The 21,409-nt window shown below is 43.4% G+C and overlaps 1 protein-coding gene across 3 annotated transcripts; it reads right to left on the minus strand.

The window, feature by feature from the left end:
- Positions 1–502: 502 nt before the first annotated feature.
- On the minus strand, positions 503–20,479 carry LAT2 (linker for activation of T cells family member 2). 3 transcript variants are annotated; one of them, XM_070945704.1, is made up of 11 exons: positions 20,304–20,479; positions 19,491–19,533; positions 15,827–15,867; positions 14,755–14,809; positions 12,952–12,986; positions 10,570–10,612; positions 8,292–8,350; positions 5,578–5,631; positions 4,096–4,164; positions 2,756–2,816; positions 503–747 (listed from the first exon to the last, which is right to left on the minus strand). In XM_070945704.1, exons 1-11 carry the CDS (start codon positions 20,389–20,391, stop codon positions 573–575), a joined length of 723 nt encoding a protein of 240 aa, XP_070801805.1. In that variant the 5' UTR covers positions 20,392–20,479; the 3' UTR covers positions 503–572. The 3 variants fall into 3 exon arrangements, with proteins under 3 accessions (XP_070801805.1, XP_070801813.1, XP_070801821.1); XM_070945720.1 differs by having other exon boundaries at positions 630–751; XM_070945712.1 differs by lacking the exons at positions 19,491–19,533; positions 20,304–20,479 and adding an exon at positions 19,280–19,366.
- Between the last annotated feature and the right edge of the window lie 930 nt (positions 20,480–21,409).

Raw genomic sequence — 21,409 nt, forward strand, 5'->3', positions numbered from 1 at the left:
AGCAGAATAAAAGAGAAAGAACTGAAAGAAAGAAAAAAATCACAAAATATAAAGACACACAAATAAATGTAAACGACTATGGCAAAAGAAAGCAAAGCTAGTACCAATAGTAACAGGGCTATTGGGTGCAGTTCCGAAAACATCTGAGCACTACTTGAACAAGGACAGCATGGACAAAACCAGTCAATTTCAATTTCAGCTTTACTTAGAATAGCTGCGATGATACCTTTAATATTATTAAAGAATATTTGCCTATCCCAGGTCCTTGGGGATGACTCGATAGGTGGACACAAATGCCAAATGCAGTTTAAATATCTGGTTTACTGCACATCCAACTATAATAATATAATCAGTAATGTGTTGCTGTGAGTATCTATCCCCAAAACAAATATAGGAATGAAAACAAGAGACTTATTCACATTTTATTTATTTAATGTTTAATGTGGAGGCTTGTCGTTTCTGCAGATTTCTAAAAATTATCCTAAAGTTCATACATGCCTCATAAATATTGCCAAAGCAAGATTCACTCTCTGGGAGATTGCGATAAATTATATTAAGGACTGCAAAGTAAGTCAGAAATAACAGATGCTGACAAGTAGGGCCAGGAAGATGTGGAAAGAACAAGGTAAGACAATCCTGTAAGCCATTTCAGTGTTGTTATCCTGTCTTCTGGCATGTTGGTGTTGGGATGCTTTCATTCCTTTTGGATTTCGGCCCTTGAAGATTTCAATCACAGGTGGAAAGATACTGCCTGGATCCCAGGTTAACCCATTAAAAAGAAGTAAATTTAGGATACCAATTTCTTACAAATGGGCATCTCTACCTTGAAAACTGGGAAAATAAAAATGTAACACTTCATTCTCGGGGTGAGGTTTAAATGTATTTTTAATGCAAATGGAAATCGCATTAGATCAGGGGTGTCAAACTCACGGCCCGCGGGCCAGATGTGTCACATGCTGGCCCTGTCCCCCGCCCGGTTTAGCGAAGTGGGGGAAAGTCCCAATATGAGTTTGACACCCCTGCATTAGATGGTTTTGGAGGGAAGCTCGTAACCAAAACACCAGGAAGAATCTGGTAGTACCCTTTTACATTAACAAATGTGTGGATCTGAAAAGATACTACCAGATCTCCTGCACTCAATCACAATGACTACTGATTGGCAGTATGACCACAGTCTTGCCTTATACAGATAGTCCTCAGTTTATGACAATAACTGATTCTGGCAATTACGGCCTTAAATCCTGATGGTTATAAAGCAGGTCATCAGCTACTGACCCTATTTTATAATTTTTTTCTTGTGGCAGTTGTTAAGTGAACCTATTGTTCACTGTAGACAGTTTTGTAGGAGCCATGGTAGCGCAATGGTTAGAATGCAGTATTGCAGGCTAACTGCCCATTGCCAGCAGTTTGATCCTGACCGACTCGAAGTTGACTCAGTCTTCCATTCTTCCAAGGTTGGTAAAATGAAGACCCATATTGTTGGGGACAATATGCTGAAATTTGTAAATTGCTCAAAGAGTGCTGTAAAGCACTATGGAGCAGTATATAAGTCTAAGTGCTGTTGCTGTTGCTAGAACCAGAAGTACTATATATTTCGGGGTATAAGATGCAGCTTAGTTTTTGGGGAGGAAAATTGGGGGGGGGGAATCTGCCTACCAGGTATTCATCTGGCTAGCGTCCTTAGTCTGGTCAGCTTCAGCACATTAGTTTGCTGGTTTTGAGCGCGTGTGCGCATTTTATCCCCTGCTTGGGGATAAAAAACAGCTTCTAAAGCACAGCTGATCTTTGGAGAGAGAAGCAATAAGAAAAGCAGGTGAAGTTCGGAAGATGCTTCACTTGCTAGCGCCTTAGGGCTGAAAAACAGCTTCTAAAGCACAGCTGAGAGTCAGAGGGAGGCTTCACTCGCTAGTGCCTTGTTAGGGCTGAAAAAAAGCTTTGAAAAAGCTACATTCAGAGTATAAGACCTACCCAAATTTTCAGCCTTTTTGGGGGGGGGAAGTGTGTCTTACACTACGAAAAATACGGTAAATGCTGGGGTTTTTTTTGCAAAAATGTAAATTGCATCCATGTGACCGCAGGATACTACAAATAGGCTGATTGGCAAATGTCCAAAACAGTAACGTGACTGCAGGGGTAGGCAGCCATTTTTGGAACTTTGGAACCAGGTGATAGATATCTTTTGGGGCAATCCGTTGTAACTTTGAACAGTTTATGAGTGACCTGTCATAAGTCAAGGACTATCTATACCCAGTTCTATCACTGAATCCCTTTAGTTCCATTGCATGCTCTGATATTTCAATATCTTGACTGAGTTTTTAAAAAAACCTTTGATTTCTAATAACCTAGTTTTCTACAGACAACATTCACCAATGTCATCATTCAACTAGAGCAGTGTTTCTCAACCTTGGCAACTTTCAGATGTGTGGACTTCAACTCCCAGAATTCCCCAACCCCAATTCTGGGCGTTGAAGTCCACACATTTGAAAGTTGCCGAGGTTGAGAAAAACCGATTAGAGCTCGAAAAGAAAACAATTTGCTTTGTTTTAGAATGGAAACTACATTTAAGAGTCCTTCAATAGAATTTGCCAGATTTTGAAACGGAGTCTTTCTAAAAACATACTTTCGCATTAAATTAATTAGAATTATTTTTATCTCTTACGAGAAGACATAACAACCAGGGATTCCCATTGACAATGACTGCATGCATATGGCATCATTCCCAGTGCAGGAGAGCACGACCTGTCTGCATAATTACCTGCTATATTGTTCTGTATTGATGTAAATAGATTCTTCTTCACAATTAACACTGTCGCTTTCTGGAGAGAGAAAATAATTATGCATAAGCAGAACAGAACAAGAAGCTTGTTAGGGCTACACAGAAGTACTGAAATATCCAGGTAAAAACTAGAAGGCAACTGACGTTCTATCACTTTGCCACCATTATTGGTTGGAGACCAATGCAACACTATAAATAATAATATACAGACCATAAAACCTTCAGGTGTTTAAGGATTTGGGGATTCTGTTATTTTCTCCTATAAGATGTCAACTAATCCTGACAGCACCTCCTATTAATAGTGCCCTCAATCCTAAATCTCCTTTCAAATCATACTGAATTCAGCTCCTATTCTCCTCCTATATGCCAGCCTTTCTTATGTCATAGATCCCAGCCTTTCATTAGCCAAGATCACTGATAGCATTTATTAGCTTCAGTTGAACTATGTGTAATAGATTAGTTCCGTGATGGAGAACCTACGGTACGTGTGCCAGAGGTGGCATGCAAAGCCCTCTCTATTTTTTTCCCAAAAAAGTTTTCATTTTTATTTCTCATAAACATATTTACATGTACAGTCATTTATTCACCATTTTTCATTCATCTTTTAACTTTCATTTTTGATTTTTACTTTTTCGGGGCTGCTCTTTTACCATTTACCCTTCTTTATTTTGCCACAACCTTTCTTCTCCTCCCCTTCTCTTCCTTCCTTCCACAGAGCCCTCTCTCTGGGCACACACGCCATAGCCAGCTGCTCTTCGCGGGCACCGGAGCACCTGAAAATGGCCTGAAAACGGCCCAAAAAACGCCCTGAAAACGATCCCAAAACAGCCAAAAAACCAGGCTGGAAAATGGCTTGAAAAAGAGTCTGAAAAAACGGCTAAAAAACAGGTATGTGCGTGCCGGCCAGCTGATCTTTGGGTTTCCGGTGCTCCAGCGTGCGCGAAGCATGCGAGTGCGGGGAAACCCAAAAACCAGCTGGCCGGCGTGCGCACATGCACGCCAGCTGGTCTTTGGGTTCCAGGCGCTCTGGCGCATGCACATGCATGTTATTTCCGGTTTGGGCACTCTTTGCCATCATTGGATTAGGTGTTCTTAACCCGTGGTCTGCAGACCTCTTTGTGGACACAGTGTCGTCACAGGGGGTCCGCGAAGGCTTAAAGAAATGTTATAATTTAAATTTTGAGTCTTGGGCATCCGTGGCCACAAAAGACATTTACAGGGGGCGGGGGTGTTTGTGGTGAAAAAAAGGTTGAGAACCATTGCAATCCTTTTTCATCCATTGAACAACTCTGCTTTTGGATTCTTGGGGCTGAGTTTACCTGAAATCTGTGCCTGCTTCCATATCTGAATTGCTAGGTTGTTCTCGTAGATGTCTTCATCTACCAAAACTAGAGAAAAAAAAGAGACAGGGAGATGTAAAGAGCAGGTTATTATTTCTTAATTTTTTAACCTCACTTATTATTACCATTTTTCCTGTTTTTGACATCCTCTCCATCCCTGCAGGTGAGTGGGATTTTAGCAGGTGCATAAGTGGAACACAGTGCCTTGGGCAAAGTGAAAAATGCTTAATACTGAATGTCTACGGAGGTTCTCAATCATACAGGTCCTGGTTTTCCCAAAGGTGCTTTTTTTCCTAAAAGGCAACTGGACTGTCTTAGTTTTTTTTTTTCCTTTGAAATCGTTTCACTTCTCATCCAAGAACCTTCTTTAGTTCTTCCGAACTGAAGAAGTTTCTTGGATGAGAAGCAAACTTTATCAAAGGGAGAAAAAAAATGAAGTCCAGTTGTTGTTTTTTAGAAAAAAGCACCGTTTGGGATGCTTAGTTTTGAGGTATATTGTCAGGGTGGCAATTAATCCCATTATGCTTTTGGGTAATTGCACCTTGATTAGAGAATGGATCGTGACCTTTCCTTGAAGTATACTTTAAGAAAATAAAACCGAGATATATTCTAATAAACACATTTTATTATAAAGAAGTAAAAACATCTTACTAGCTAATTAATTACATCTTGGCAGCGTTCCTGCCGGACCTCTTGGCAGGCGAACAAAGAAAGATAGAAGAAAGTGAAAGAATGTGGACATGCGCAGTTAGCTTAGAGATAAGAGCTCTGATCAGCTACGGTAAGTCTTAAGAGTTCAAGCACAGTTGGCAAATACAAAAAAACGCAGTGACATATATTATCACACAGATCTTCATTGGAAAGTGCTTTCTGTAATAGAAACCAGAAGAAACAATCTCCCAGTCCTTTAGAGCAGTTTTTAATGTATATGACTGGAATGTGAGACTGTGCATTCACATGACATTAGAGCCAGGGGTGAAATGCTACTAGTTTGGACCGGTTCGGGTGAACCGGTAGTAAAAAATGCTACTGGTTCTAGCGAACTGGCATTTCCGACGATCAGTTGGGCGACAATCAGCTGGTTCTAGCAAACTGGCATTTCCGACGATCAGTTGGGCGACAATCAGCTGTGATGCATGATTTATATTAGCTAGAATCGTCAGATTTCCTGCTTTCTAGCGAATCTAAATTGCGTGGCACAGCAGATCTCTCCCCCGCCCCCCCCCCCCCGGTTCTACTTACCTTTGCAGACTCGGAAGGCTTCAAAATGTTCCTTTTTTAGCGCTGCGCACGCAAAGCACGCACTCAGCATAACAGACTCACAGAACCGGTAGCAGACTTCAGAGGATTTCACCCCTGATTAGAGCAGATTGTCATATTGGGCAACAGCAGTATGCAACTGAATGGGACAGATAACTATTTGGCTTGATACAGGAAAGGAACATTCTCCAAAGAACTTACGTCGATTGCTTTTGATTGTCCCAATCACATTTTGGTATCCATGAGAATCATCATCTAAAAGAGGGGGAAAGCTGAGATTGAAAAAAAAGCATCAAAGTAGTAAAGAACCACTGGACATGGTGATGGGGCAGTGGTTAGAAAGCAGTATTGCAGGCTAATTCTGACTGCTAGCAGTTTGGCAGTTCGATTCTCACCGTCTTAAGGTTGACTCAGCCTTCCATCCTTCCATGGGGGGGGGGCAATAGGCTGACTCTCTAAACCACTTAGAGAGAGCTGTAAAGCACTGTGAAGTCTAAGTGCTAATATAAGTCTAAGTGCTAAGAGCTACTGCTATTATACAGATGTTTCTCCAAATGCAGCTAAGGAGAACGATCATGGTTTTGCCCACTATGTGCATCCCATGGTGACCTTTGTATGAACAGGCTCCTTGAGAGGCAACCCATCATTCGCATCTTCAGAGAGGAAGAAGGCCATGTCAAAGAGGAGAGGAAGAAGGGAAGTGTTATACAGAGGAGAAAAAGGTTAGATGTCTGTCAAAGGAGAAAAAGTCATGGAAGGAAAAAGCTGTCAGGAGAAAGGAAGCCGCAGTGGTGCTATTCAGCCGGTTCTATCCAGTTTGGGAAAACTGGTAGCAGCGGCTGCAGGAGGCTCCGCCCACCCACCCAGACATCATCACGTCCCATTTTTGACGCTCTGCGCATGCGTGGAGGTGACGCGTGCGCTCCCATTTGTGAACCGGTAGCAAAGTTAAGTGAATACCTCCCCTGCACAGCACCCGAGGAAGCCCTAGCAGCATGGAGTAATGCCACACGTCCTAAGGAGCCACAGCACAAAGCCACAATGCGCCAGGAAGCTTCAGGCACTGTCTGTATGGCGCAAAGCTGCCTCAGCCCCCTCAGCCTAGCCCACCCTGCACTCCGAGGCCCCTGCTTCCCTATCCTTTGCCACCCCTGCTGACCTTCACCATTTTCCTCCCACTGCTTTTTGCTCCTGCTGCTGACCAAACACGCACACACCTTTGCTCATTGCCAGGCAGTTGCTGGCTATCTGAGGCCATCTTCCCAAGTCTCGTGAGGAAACCGGCTTACATGACTTGGGGAAGAAAGCTTCACGGGGCCAGCAGCTGCCTTGCAAAGGGTCAAGCTGGCTATATATGGTCAGCGGAAAGAGCAAAAAGATGACAAGGAAGGGTCAGGGTAGCAGGAGCCATGGTGGGCAAAAGGTAGAAAAGCATAGATGGGGGGGAGATAAGCGGGGGAGTTGAAGCATTGTAAGTGGCCAAAAGGCCAAATTTTTGACCAAATGACCACAGGGATACTGCAGACCTTTGTTCAATATCATGACAAGGGGGCCATTCGCACAGGTTCGCCTGGTGCGCCAGTTACGATCCTTTCTAGATAGGGACGCCCTCCGTACGGTCACTCATGCTCTCATCATCTCTCGGTTGGATTACTGCAATGCCCTCTACATGGCGTTGTCCTTAGGGTGCACCCGGAGGCTCCAACTGGTCCAGAATGCGGCCGCGCAAGTAGTTATGGGTGCGTCCCGCTACTCCCACATAACACTGCTATTGCGCGAGCTGCACTGGTTGCCGGTGGTCCTCCGGATCCGCTTCAAGGTGCTGGTAGTCACCTATAAAGCCCTTCATGGCATGGGCCCGAGGTATCTGCAGGATCACCTCCTACCGGTCTCCCACCGCCCAGTGCGCTCACATAGGGCTGCCCTCCTCCAGGTCCCCTCGGCTAGACAGTGTCGGCTGGTGGTCCCCAGGATGAGGGCATTCTCTGTGGTCGCACTGACTCTCTGGAATGGGTTGTCCACCGAGCTCCGGATGGCCCCCGACCTCCACACCTTCCGCGCCGACCTAAAGACATGGCTTTTTCACCAACTTCCCTGATCTGTTGTGGATTTTAACTTGGGGATTGGGGATTTTAAATTGGTTTTAATATTATTTAACTCTTATTTATTGTCGGGTTATTTTATTGTTGTGAGCCGCCCCGAGTCCTGCGGGATAAGGGCGGCATATAAATCTGACTAAATACATAAATAAATAAATAAACATTGCCATAAATTTGAACAGGTGCTAAATGAATAGTCGTAAAGTGAGGATTACCTGTACTTTCCTCCTAGGCCAGGAGTTAACAAAAATTGAAAATAACTTTATTTTTTAAAATTTGATTTATATGCCGCCCTTCTCCGAAGACTCAGGGTGGCTTACAATGCGTTAAGCAATAGCCTTCATACTTTTGTATATTTTATACAAAGTCAGCTTATTGCCCTCACAATCTGGGTCCTCTTGGTGCAATTGCCACACAGAAATGAGTGGATACCAATAAAGGAAAATATTTGTAGCTCAGGGTTGAAATGAGGGATCCTTGGTACTCTCTAAGCTTGGTTGTTTCTTGCAGATGTTTCATTACCCAAACTAAGTAACATCATCCTAGTTTGGCATAATGTTACCTAATTTCAGGGGTGTCAAACTCACAGCCCATGGGCCGGATGGCGGATGTGTCACATGCTGGCCATGCCTACCCCCATTTTAGTGAAGGGAAAAAAGTTGCGATAGTCACCTGATGACACGAGTTTGACACCCCTGCCTAATTTGGATAATAAAACATCTGCAAGAAAGGAACCAAGCTCAGAGAGCACCAAAAACCCCTCAGAAATTAGTGGATTATAGGTTCTGGGTTACTTAACCTGGCTTGTCCACTTACCACTCGATAGTCCTGTGGCTATTTGCCAATTGTGGTAATGATGTGAAGAGAGGGGTTCACTAGAATGGAAAAGGGATGAAAGCAGAGGGTTGGAAAAAAATGGAATATCAATGAAATTTCAATGCCTGTGGTTGATTTCCCATCCTGAATCAGAGCCACCCAAGCCACAAACAGAATCATAAATAATTTGCTCTTTCTCACACATGCGGTATCCTTTTTCAAAGAGTCCCAGATCATATCAAAATTATTTTCTCAACAAGCCTACAAAATAGGTCTAAGATAAAATGCTGAACAAAAATCACTCAGCCTGAGCTATCAAGTCTGAATGGGGATTCAAACTTCCCCCATCTTCATCAGGTGTAAATAACTCTTAGATCTCCTTTCATACCCAAGCATGCTCTAACCTGCAAAATAAAAAAAGCAAAGGCAAATTATAAATTACACCATCTGCCATCTCCTGGGTACATTGCAACTGAACCTTTCAACATGCCCAGCCATCACTGCTAACAGTTGGAAACTCTGGAATTTACAGCTGCAACATATTCGAAGAGAAGCAGATGACAGAAGGCTGAGCTAAGGTAAGAAAATCAATCTAATTTGAAAGCTGAGGAGCCAATTTTAAAAGAGCTTTGACAGGCAACCCAATAGCTACACAACAGGAGCCAAAGCAAGACTTCAGGATACAGGTGCTATTGCCCAGAAATTCTTTTCTACATATCCTCTCCGGATTGTGGTGCTCCATAGAAGTTGGAAGGTGCCATCAAATTAATCAGAGCATCTCAGACAGGCAATCGTCTAACTTCTGCTTGAAAACATCCAGTGAAGAGGCACCCACTGCCTCTTTGCATCATTTGTTCTGCAATCAAAATTTTCTCTTGGCCTGGAAGGGAGGTTTTGCACAGCTTTCCACCAACCTGGTGCCAAATTGAATGAATGAATTCTGGAAGGTGAAGCTGAAACACTCACATTCACACACAAGATGTTTGGCTAGAGAAGGATGCTTTATGGTTCTACAAGAGAATCAGAAAGCTTAGGAGATGGTTAAATTCATATTAGGGAAGAGATGATTCTCTTCCCTAATATGTCTTACAAGAAATCTGAGCAACGATTTTTTGAGGCTCTCTACGATGAGAGTAACCACTCTAACAATAAGGTAAAGGTAAAGGTTCCCCTCTCACATATGTGCTAGTCATTCCCGATTCTAGGGGGCGGAGCTCATCTCTGTTTCAGCGCTGTCCGAAGACGTCTCCGTGGTCATGTGGCCGGCATGACTAAACGCCGAAGGCGCACGGAACGCTGTTACCTACCCACCAGAGGTGGTCCCTATTTTTCTACTTGCATTTTTTACGTGCTTTTAAACTTCTAGGTTGGCAGAAGCTGGGACAAGTAATGGGAGCTCACCCCGTTATGCAGCACTAGGGATTCGAACTGCCTTTCGATCGACAAGCTCAGCATCTTAGCCACTGAGCCACCATGTCCCTTTAACAATAGTATAAAACAAAAAGGGGATAGGAAGAAAAAAGACAACAGTGACCTTATTTAGAAATGATTTTTCCAAGTTAAGTAGGAATACGATGGATCTTAATGTAGCAGAGCCTTCCAGATACCTTGGATTATGGAATTAGAATTTGCAGCCAGCACAGCCATTGTGATTTCTAGGAAAGGCTACTCACAGAAGGTGAGGTTAGGGGACTTTGGTACTACTTCCCTGTGATTTTGACATTCCCTCACCATTAAATTGAACCTGACCTTAACTTCAAGTTTGTTAGTTTTAACAAGCCCTTTTATGGTAATATATAGGTTTGTTAATTCTGTAAACTCTATGAAGATGGACCACGGCTTTTGGAAGTGAGGATTACAGTGGTCACCAGTAAAAATTAATTTATCCATATGCCTAAAATGGTAAAAATTCCAACTAAAGACCCCAAAGCAGGGGTGAAATTCAGCAGGTTCTGACAGGTTCTGGAGAACCGGTAGCATAAATTTTGAGTAGTTCGGAGAACCGGCAAATACCATCTATGACTGGCCCCAGAGTGGGGTGAGAATGGAGATTTTGCAATATCCTTCCCCCAGGAGTGGGGAGGGAATGGGGATTTTGCAGTATCCTTCCCCTGGAGTGGGGTGGGAATGGAGATTTTGCAGTATCCTTCCCCTGCCACACCCACCAAGCCACGCCCACCAAGCCACACCATGCCCACCAAGCCACGCCCACAGAACCAGTAGTAAAAAAAATTGGATTTCACCACTGCCCCAAAGATTATATTGATAGAAAACTTACATATAAGTAGAATCATCCTCTGTTTGAGAGTGAGAATCGTCCTCTGAAAAGACAATGTATGGATTAATAGATCAGGTAGATAAATTGCTTGTGGTATGCAAGGTAAACCTGAACATCCAAGTGGCTGAAAATCGATTACAGGTAGTCCTCAATTTACAACAGTTTGTTTAGTGACCCTACAAACAGCACTGAAAAATGTGACTTATGGTTGTTTTTCACGGTTACAACCTTTGCAGATTGATCATCCGATCAAAATTCAGATGCTTGGCAACTGGTTCATTTTTTTTTTTTTTAATTTGATTTATATGCCGCCCTTCTCCGGAGACTCAGGGCGGCTTACAATGCGTTAAGCAATAGCCTTCATACTTTTGTATATTTATACAAAGTCAGCTTATTGCCCCCACAAACTGGGTCCTCATTTCACCTACCTTAGACAGGATGGAAGGCTGAGTCAACCTTGAGCCTTGGAGAGATTCGAACCAGCAGTAATTGCAGGCAGCTGTGTTAATAACAGGGTGCTTAGACCACTGTACTATCAAGGCTCTTGTGAGCCTTTATTTATGACAGTTTGTCATAAATAAGCAATATAAAAGCAGAGGCTGACACCGTTGTTTTGTCTCGGGGTTGTGGGATCCCCTTTTGTGACTTTCTGACAAGCAAAGTCAATGGGGAAGCCAGATTCACTTAACAACTGGGTTACTAACTTATCAACTGCAGTCGTAAAATGGGGCAAAACTCACTGAACAAATGTCTCACTTAACAATGGCAATGATGGGCTCCATTGTGGTCGTAAGTCGAGGATTACCTGTAGTAGATCCAAATTTAAGCAAGCCAGACAGACTTCAGCGCCAGGTATTTTTTTAAAACGATCCACCAGCCCGTAAAATATAAGAACTGAAAGCTACATTTAAAATAATCTACAATAGGTCAAACTTCTGCCAGTGCAAAAATCAGTAGAAGAAATTATCTGTAACTCAAGGCTGAACTGTGGAGTCCTTCTACTCTCTGAGCTTAGCTGTTTACTTGCTTAGTAAGTAAGTAAAGATATTTATTTTGCAGATAGTTCCTTATCTCATTACTAAGTAACCTCATCAGTTCTAGGAAGTGTGGAATTTGCTTCCTTATATCGGTAGTTCTCAACTTACAAGCATTTGTTTAGTGCCCATTTGAAGTTGCAACAGCACTGAAAACAGTGACTCATCACCGGTCCTCACTTTAACAAACGTTGTGGCAGCCCCATGCTCACATGATCAAAATTTGGGTGCTTGGCAACCAACATGTACTTATGACAGTTGCAGCGTCCCTGTGTCATGTGATCATTACTTGCGACCTTCCCAGCTGGCTTCCAGCGCGCAAAGCCAATGGGAGAAGTCAGATTCGCTTCACGACCTCATGATGGATTGGGACTCACCAGACGAACAATTTAGCAGAAAACAAGTAATCAAGGAACTATCAAGGAGAAAACCATGCCACCACCAACACTGGCAAGGTAGGCAGTTGTAAATACATGAAATAAAATTGTTTATAAATGATTTATAAATAGAAGCAAGATCACGTGAAGTGTTAATACCACTTTATAATGCCTTGGTAAGGCCACACTTGGAATATTGCAGTCAGTTTTGGTTGCCACAATGTAAAAAAGATGTTGAGACTCTAGAAAGAGTGCAGAAGAGCAACAAAGATGATTAGGGGACTGGAGGCTAAAACATATGAAGAACGGTTGCAGGAACTGGGTATGTCTAGTTTGATGAAGAGAAGGACTAGGGGAGACAGGATAGCAGTGTTCCAATATCTCAGGGGTTGCCACAAAGAAGAAGGAGTCAAACTATGCTTGCTCCTACTGCTTCTTCCATCTATGATATCCATGGACTCAGAAGTTCCAATTTCGTCTTTTGTGAAAGTATGTTTCATGCAAAATACAGCAAGAATGCAGAGCTGTTCCAACTTTTGGAGTTTAGCAATAGCAATAGCACTTAGACTTATATAGCACTTCACAGTGCTTTACAGCCCTCTCTAAGCGGTTTTACAAAGTCAGCCTATTGCCCCCAAAAATCTGGGCCCTCATTTTACCCACCTCGGAAGGATGGAAGGCTGAATCAACCTTGAGCTGGTCAGAATCGAACTCCTAGCAGTGAGCAGTGAGTAAGCCTGCAGTACTGCAATCCAGCCACTTTACCCCCACAGCTATTTTAATCAAGAAATGGTCAGCACCAGTGGTGGGTTGCTCCCGGTTCGGTCCGGTTCTATAGAACTGGTAGTAAAACCGGCGGGAGATTCCGCCCACCCACCACAACGTCATCGTGGGTGATCTGCGTGCGCGCTCCCGTTGCAAACCGGTAGTAAAGTTAAGTAGAACCCACCCCTGGTCAGCACTATACTTACCAAGGTCATTAAAGCTGGAGAGTTTTCTGCTTTTGCTAAAAAGGATAGATTTAGAAATGAAACCATGACAGTTGCTCAGCAGAAGTAAAAAAAAAAGCAATGCAATGCAATAGGCAAGATCTGCCAAACTTTATCTAGAGACTTATCAGGAGGGAGGTAAAGAACCGTGCCTTGTTCCAATTATTTGGAGGTCAAGGTGATAGAATGGCAGTTATAGAGGACTCTGAAATGAAGCACTTATTCAAAATCCCTTTCAATCTGGGTTCAGTTCAGGGTACAAGAAGGAAAATATACTGATTACTCTTATAGATGACCCGGTCAAGGGAAGGAACACATTCTTTCTGCTTTTATTGGATCTCATTTGCATCCAATATCTCTGTGAGTGTTAGATTTTGAGTCTTTGGTTGCTCCCAGTGGTGGGATTCAAATAATTTAACAACCGGTTCTCTGCCTTAATGACCAGCTGGGTAGGTGTGGCTCAGTGGTCATGGCCAATTCAACATCACTCGCGTCTATGGGCGAAGCACCTTAGCTGTTACAATGTAATAAGGGTTAACCAGAGAGGCAGTTTCTGTAAGCAGGGTAATAAAGTTAAAGCTAGAAACAACACCAGAATGTTTCCTTCCTGCCTTCCTTACAGGATTAGCCCTGTAAAGTGAAAAACAAAACAAAATATGATTTCTTCTAACAACCGGTTCTCCCGAATAGGTGCGAACTGGCTGAATCCCACCACTGGTTGCTCCTATACAAAAAAAAGGTATATCAAAAAAAAGCTTCATCACTTGAGACTTTCAAGAAAAGATTGGACTGCCATTTGTCAGAAATGGTATAGGGTCTCCTGCTTGAGAGGGGAGTTGGACTAGATGACCTATAAGGTCCCTTCCAGAGGTGGGTTTCAGCAGGTTCTAACCAGTTCTGGAGAACTGGTAGCGGAAATTTTGAGTAGTTCGGAGAACCGGTAGTAAAAATTCTGACTGGTCCCGCCCCCATCTATTCTCTGCCTCCCAAGTTCCAGCTGACCGGGAGGAAATGGGGATTTTACAGTATCCTTCCCCTGGAGTGGGATGGGAATGGAGATTTTACAGTATCTTTCCCCTGCCACGCCCACCAAACCACACCCACCAAGCCATGCCATGCCACGCCCACCAAGCCACACCCACAGAACCAGTAGTAAAAAAATTTGAAACCCATCACTGTTCCAACTCTGTTAATCTGTTAAGGAAAATGTAGCCCACCTGCTAGAAACAACCAACCTCTGTTATTTCTATCTCTAATACAGTACAAAAAAGAAACAAAAAGAATCACCTATTTGACTGATAGTCTTTGGAAATTCAAGGTCCAGACAGGAACCTAGCAATTATCCAAATAACATCTTAAGATAGAACATCGTTATAGGCCCAGCAAGGATGATTTTTATTTCTATTTTATTTTATTTTTTTGCAAATTCAAAATTATTCTAGCCAAAATATCACTATTGTAAAAATTCACGTTTTTCTCCTTAGGGCAGACCTAACTGTAGCAATGATTTTGTAGAATCTTTTCCATAATCTGTCTATTTTGATTTCAATATGTTATTATTTTTTCCAATTCAGTTTTCTTGATTCTGCTCTCACTGAGAATTATTATGATTTGCTAACTACTGTGGATGTTTAACTAAGAAGTAGGAACCTCACCTCCCAAAATAATGAAGCCCCTTCTCCCCAAATTTGGACCCTACAATTATATTGGATTAACTGCAGGATATTCGACTTCTGTAAATTTGAGGGCACCAAAATATTCCATGGCTATTATTGTGCAAGCTACCTTTGTTTTGGCGTATGGTATGTCTCTTTCATCTGTGACTCTTTTGACACAGAACCTGAGAAAAGAAATATTTTTGTAAATGTTTTAAAGGAAGCAGATTTCAAATTCCAACCATTCAGCTTCTGTTACATGAGAAATGAGGCAAATTATAATCCAAAAAGGATTGGTTCACTTAAGTACAGTTCTAATACTGTTCACTTAAGTACGGTATCAGTCTGGGTACATGAGTCGTATCTCTAACAGATACAAATCTTCCTTCCTTCCACCAAGATCCAGTCTGCATACTATGTGTCTTTCTTAGTCTCTGGTTTGATCCAGTGGTGGGATTCAGCCGGTTCGGGTGAACCAATAGTTAAATTTCTGGCTGGCTCCTCCCCTCCCTGCCCCTTCCAGGAGTCCCCATGCGCCCCATTTTGGCTCCCAGGTGAGTGCAGGGAGGTCTACAATGCCCAAAATGGGGAGCGGGTGTGTGTGTAGCGTGCCCCTCCATGGCCCATTATCGCACCCAGGAGGCTTCACGGAGGCCTCCTAGGCCCAAAACAGGACATGGTGTGTGTGTGCAGCACGGCCCCCCACAGCCTGTTTTCGCTCCCAGGAGGCTGCAGGGAGGCCTACTAGGCCCAAAATGGAGCATGGAGGTGGCGCACCCACCCCCGCAGCCTGTTTTTGCGCCCCAGGGCAGTGCAGGAGGCCGAATGCTGCCTGTCACCCCCCCTGGCCACACCCACCATGGCCACGCCCACCCAGCCAGTCATTAGGGCAGAGAACAGGTTGTTAAATTATTTGAATCCTACCACTGGTTTGATCCAATAGATCCCTAATACAGAAAGGAATTCCAGCTGGTTCTTTCTGCTTGTAACTGGTCCCTCGGATCAGACCCTCACTGTTATTTCTGGACCTGACTTCCACTGATGGCTGGGGTGTGCATTACTTTCTGGCCACAACTCCATTTTCTACTTGACCACAAAGCTTCTTCCGCTGTTTGCAAAATAAAACTGCGGCTGAGAGAATACTTGTTCACCTCCTCTAAAATGGGGGCGGGGGAGGAGAAAGAGGAGCAACAGGCACTTACTTAAATAGGGACCTTGATCACAACCCTGTCGGTCTTCCCACCTGGAAAAAAAAAATCAGGGAAAATATTTTTAATGTCCAGGAGTCCAAAAAAAAAAAAAAATTAGAATGTCTTAATAAACAACGAATTTATCAATCCTAATTTTTGTGAGGTTGCCTATAAAGAGAAACTGGGAGGACGCCATCCCATTGAATCCTATTTCACGAGGATCTGATCGTTCTTAGCAATGAATTGACCATTTATTGTCTCCTACAGGTAGTCCTTGTTTAGCAACTGCCTCTTTTAGTGTCTGTTCACAGTTCCAGGGTTTCTCATGTCCCCCAAAGTCCAGGATAAGTTTATTATTTCATGGCTAAGACAAACTGAAGAGGGATTAATTTACAGTGCAGCAGAAATGCCAAGGCAAGGAAGATTCTTTCTGCTCAAAATAGGCCATGGGAATGGTGAGAAGTAGTAACCCAAAATTATATTATAAGATAAAGAGAGTTGTGGTTTTTCAGCTGCACACAGGGGCTGTTGATGTTTACCACTTATCTTTTCCAGTGGAGGACTCCCAGGTTGGAGCCAACTCTTTCGGATCAGTGTCCATGGAGATTCCCAGTCATCCGGGTCATGGTTGTCTCAAAGGTGCTTTTTCAACAGGCAGCTGAACTTTCTTTGTTTTTCCTTAAAGACATTTTGCTTCTCAGAACTGAAGAAGCTTTTAAGATGAGTAGTGAAATGTCTTCAAGGACAAACGAAGAAAGTCCAGTTGCCTCCTGAAAAAGTACTTTTGGAACTCTTTGGATTGGGTTGCCAACCAAGCTTGGTCAAATGCAAGAAGAAAACTCAGTACATTTGGGGCAGACTACCCCTCTTTGCAACACCTGTCAGGGTTCCAGCCGATGCCCTAATTAAATCATGAGCCTCAAGCCAAGCTTCAAAAGAAATCCAGTTATTTATTAGGAGCTTCATGTCAGACCAAATGAAGCCAACTCTGACCTCACTTAATTCACGCCTTGTCTCTGACCCTGTTTCCCCTCCCCCCAAGGTGTCATCAGTCACATTCCCCAAAAAAAGCAATTTTGCGGGTTGTAGACGTCACTCCCTCCAGCCACTGTGGATATCCATGGAGATGACCTTGACGTTGCCAGCTGGAATGTGCTTTGTTTTGACTGAAATGCAAGTTCCTCGATGCAGCTGCAAGGCTCAATTCCCTGTCCTCCTTGCCTATGACAATTCGAGAGCAGGACAGGAATGCTTCGCGAGTTGACATCACCCTCTTTTCCAGGGGTGAAATGCTACTGGTTCACTCCAGTTCAGGTGAACCAGTAGCGGTGGTGGTACATGGTTTGGTGAACCGGTAGCGGTGGCAGCGCAAGGCTCCGCCCACCCGCCCGAATGTTGTTACTTCCTGATTTTAACCAGGAAGTAACCTGTTTTTGACCTTCTGCACATGCACAGGTTTTGTGTATGCGCAGAGGGTCTAAAATCGGACGTGAAGATGGTGCGCGGAAGTTTCACCCCTGCTTTTTTCTCCTTCCTTCCTCACTCGGAATGTTTGAAATTATATTGAGGTGTACAAGTTGCTCACCTCCAGTTCAGAGAAAGCAGCCTTAAATCAGACCAGGTTTTTTTATTCCTATAGGTCAAACACTCATACTGTGGCTCTCTATGGTTTTAGAGTCTTTTTAATCTTCTAACTGTAGTTGTAAAATTTTACCTCCTGCCCTTGGTCATATACCACCAGCAAGAGATTTAGAATAATGGGGTTCAATTCAATATTTATCTGTTATTTATTATTTTATTCTAGAATTTTTAATTGGTTATTCACTGAGTGTTTTTATTTGTTCTGGTCTCTGATCTATGACTGTAATAAACTGAATTGAATTGGATAATGGCGCTCTTAGTGCTTGTTCTGTCCCCATCCCACACACGCACCCCCACAGACAGCCCGGAGTTAATAAGGCACACAACAAAATCTTTGAAGATAAAGCTGGCAGCAACCTAGTGGCTAGCTGCCAATTCAGACTTTACTCACACAAAACAAAGATTAGACTGCAAGCATTCCGATAAAGCAGGCAAAGTTTCTGCAATACAAGGATTAGTCCAAATGCAGTCCGACAAGGCAGGCAGAAGTCCAGTAATGCAGAGATCATGGATTATTTCTAGTTTTTGCTTGTCACAAACTGAACCGGCCACCACACCCACATTTATACCCTGTGGGGTGTGGTCCAGTGACTCAGCTAATCTCTGGCACGCCTTCCCCTCTGCTGCGCACGCTTCTCCCTGCGCCTCTGCCAAGGGTCCAGCCAGCACTTATCTCCTTCGTCGCTGTCCACCTGTGGCTGCGGGGACATGCTTGGCTCTGAGTCTATCTTTTGGCCTTCGGTGTCCTCCGGAGGCATTGCCAGAGAGGAGGGTCCTGGAGAGGGAGGCCTTGCCAACTCCTCTCCCTCACTCTCAGAGTCTGCATCTGTCGATAGCCCAGGCTCAGGCAATGGAGCCACAACAGTGCTCTCTGAGCTTGTTTGCTTGAAGACACCTTAGTACCGAACTAGGTAACATCATCAGTGTGAGTAAGTGTGGGATTTGTTGCCTGTTTATATCCAGTAGTTTGCCCTGCCATTTTGGTGAGAGTGTGGTTTCCTCCTTGGTGGTTCATTGATCGTCTTGTTTTCTGCTTGTTTCTCTCGTATTGATCTCTGCTTATCTAAGTGTTGGCTGCTGAAGGAGAGATGCTCTAATCCTTTTGCTTCCTTCCTAGTTTTTTTTTGTTGTCTCTTTTGAATGCTGTGCAAATGCGGTTTATTTCTGTGTGTCTACTAATAGCTGATTTATCTGAATGCCAAACTTCCAGGGGTTCTCTAGTACAGGCAGTCCTCGACTTACAGTCACAATTTCTGATGCTAAGCAAGACAGTTGTTAAGTTTTATCCCATTCTATTAACCTTTCTTGCCATCACTGTAAGTGAATCACTGCAGTTGTTAAGTTAGTAACATAGTTGTTAAGTGGATCTGGCTTCCCCATTGGCTTTGCTTGTCAGAAGGTGATCACATGACCCCTGGACACTACAACTCTCATAAAACATGCCAGTTGCCAAACGTCCAAATTTTGATCACCTGACCATGGGATGCTGCAACAGTCATAAGAGTAAAAACAGTCATAAGTTACTTTGTGGTGGCTAAGTGAGTGGTTGTAGATTGTACTGTTGGATCTGGCTAAGTCTAAAATGCCAATAGTTTCCCAATGGACCCTCTGCTTGAGTCTGTGCAGAGGTGGTATTCAGCTGGTTCGTACCAGTTCAGGCGAACTGGTAGCGGCGACTGTGGGTGGGCCCAGCTACCTACCCTGACATAATGCTGTCCTATTTAGCCACATTTTCTAGGCTGGGCGCATGCGCAAAAGGCATCCACGCGCAAAGCAAGCGTGCACATGTGGGGCAAACCAGAAGTAAGAATATGTGGAACCCACCGCTGAGTCTGTCCATACATTATGAGATGAAAGAGCTGTTGTCATGTCTTCTGATGGCTAGCTGGTGTTCATGGAGGTGCTTTGTACTGGTTGCTTTTTTGATTGGTCTCTTAAAGTGTTGAGCGCCCCCAAAGTTCAAACTGCATTGGGATTCATCTCATTCCATTGGGACTGCAATCTCGGAAAGACAGTGAAAATGATCCCTACTTACCGAGTTCTCTGGTTGTCCACATTTGCCTTCTCCTGTTTACTCCCTGAAGATGGAGAAGAAACAGAAACAGGAGAGAGTTTTAAGAGCTAAAATGTAATTATAAGGGAAAAAAAGGAGCAATAACCACTAAAGAAGTAATAGAGGGGAGATGAAAAAAGGAAGATCAATTCAATTCAAGTATATTTGCAGAGTTGGGAGCTGGAGAAGATCATCATACCATTTTAAGATGGGTGAAACGTTGCTTGAACATCCGTGCTTTTGTAACACGGCTTAGTGAACATGTGAATTCTTATCCACTGCTTTGTCTTTATAAGAGATTACTGAGATCTGTACTATGTATTTGAGATTGGTTGCAATTTATTATCCCTATGAACAAATATATGGGCGGTGCGGTGGCTCAGCAGTTAAAACACTGGGCTTGTCAGCTGGAAAGCCAGCAGCCCACGTTCGACACCTGAGCTCCATGTGATGGTAGGGTGAGCTCCCATCCTTACCCCAACTCCTGCCAATCGAGCAGTTTGAAAGCATGCAAATACAAATAGATAAATAGGTAACACTACGGCGGGAAGGTAACAGTGCTCCATGATGTCATGTTAGCCACATGGCTGCAGAAATGTCATCAGACGGCACTGGCTCAATGGCCTTGAAACAGAGATCAAACCTGCCCTCTATATTTGGCAACGACTAGCGGACTAAAATCTTTTACTTTACTTTACTTTATTTATGAACACATATATGGCATTTCAACTGCCAAATTATGTTTAATCTGGGTTTCAGATCTCAGCTAATCAAAGTAAGGGATTAAAACCTTACCAGTTTGTTGACATTTCATGCACATGCTGATAAGGGCCCCCAGAATCATCAAGGAGAAGGCACCCCAAATCAGCTCCACTTGGCCCATAATAGTTTGGTCTTACTGTAGTTCCAGCCTTTAAAAGATAAAAGCAACATAGATGAGACAAGGAAGGTGAGGAATACAATCTTCAACCACTTTGTAGCCTTAATTCAAAAATAGGGGAAGAATCAGTAGATATGGTGAGGGGTTTACCCTAACTCTTTCCTTATTATGTTTATTGCTAGATTTATATCTTCCTCTGGAGCTCAATAGGTTATACATAGAATATCCTTCCCCTAGGTTCCTTCCAAATGCAATTCAAAGTGCTAGTTGTTGCCTTTAATGCCATGCATAGATATTATTTGGGGATGATGGGGCATTGGCAAGATGGAAAGCAATCAGAGAGTGATCTGACCATAATAAGGGGCTGAAGATAATGTTCTTCTACAGGACATGTTGCAACTGCTCCAACCCAAACCAGATCTAATGTTTCATCTTAGTGTGTATCAAGTCTTGGATGACTTGGATCAAGTCTGTGATTGTCATGGTGCCCATGAACTCCTCAGATGCACCAGACTCTTGTTTTCTGGGGCAGACTGAAGTCACAAAGAACTATAAGTGTTGGTGATTTCACTGTCAACCCTGCCACAGAATCAAGTAGGGGTGTCACTGCACAATGGGAGGCTGATTCAGCAGCACAAACCCAACTGCTGTCTAAAGCCCAACTTCAACCAGAAGACTTAGCACCTGGCTATCTATAATATAGGACCTCTGAAAGCTGTTAAAGCTTTCTAGTCAAATCTTTTGACCACAATAAACATAAAATATGCTATCCTCATTCCCTAATGATGTCAAATCTGAAACTCGGATTGGACTAACCTAGAGAGGGAAACTCTCTTCCCTGGTCCCCTCAAGCTTTATACATGAAGGATGAAGGAGAAGTAGCAGACGTTTAAGAAGGGCTATATAAGTATGACAGCAAAAGGAAGAACACATGGTTTGGAAGTGGAAACAGCGAGGAGAGAATGGAGATGGAGATGGCCATTTTGTGCATTGCCGACTATGTAAGAGTGGGAAGGTGGGG

The sequence above is a fragment of the Pituophis catenifer genome, unplaced genomic scaffold (assembly GCF_029215685.1).
Source record: "Pituophis catenifer annectens isolate HBS135680 unplaced genomic scaffold, rPitCat1.0.hap2 SCAF_1, whole genome shotgun sequence".
Lineage (NCBI taxonomy): Eukaryota > Metazoa > Chordata > Lepidosauria > Squamata > Colubridae > Pituophis > Pituophis catenifer.

Coding starts and splice junctions, on each gene's coding strand:
- LAT2 (XM_070945704.1), bottom strand. CDS start 20,391: ATGGGCCAAGTGGAGCTGATTTGGGGTGCCTTCTCCTTGATGATTCTG. Junction 15,868..19,490: donor GTGGACAACCAGAGAACTCG/GTAAGTAGGGAT, acceptor TTTTTTTTCCAG/GTGGGAAGACCGACAGGGTT. Junction 2,817..4,095: donor GAAGCAGGCACAGATTTCAG/GTAAACTCAGCC, acceptor TTCTCTCTCCAG/AAAGCGACAGTGTTAATTGT.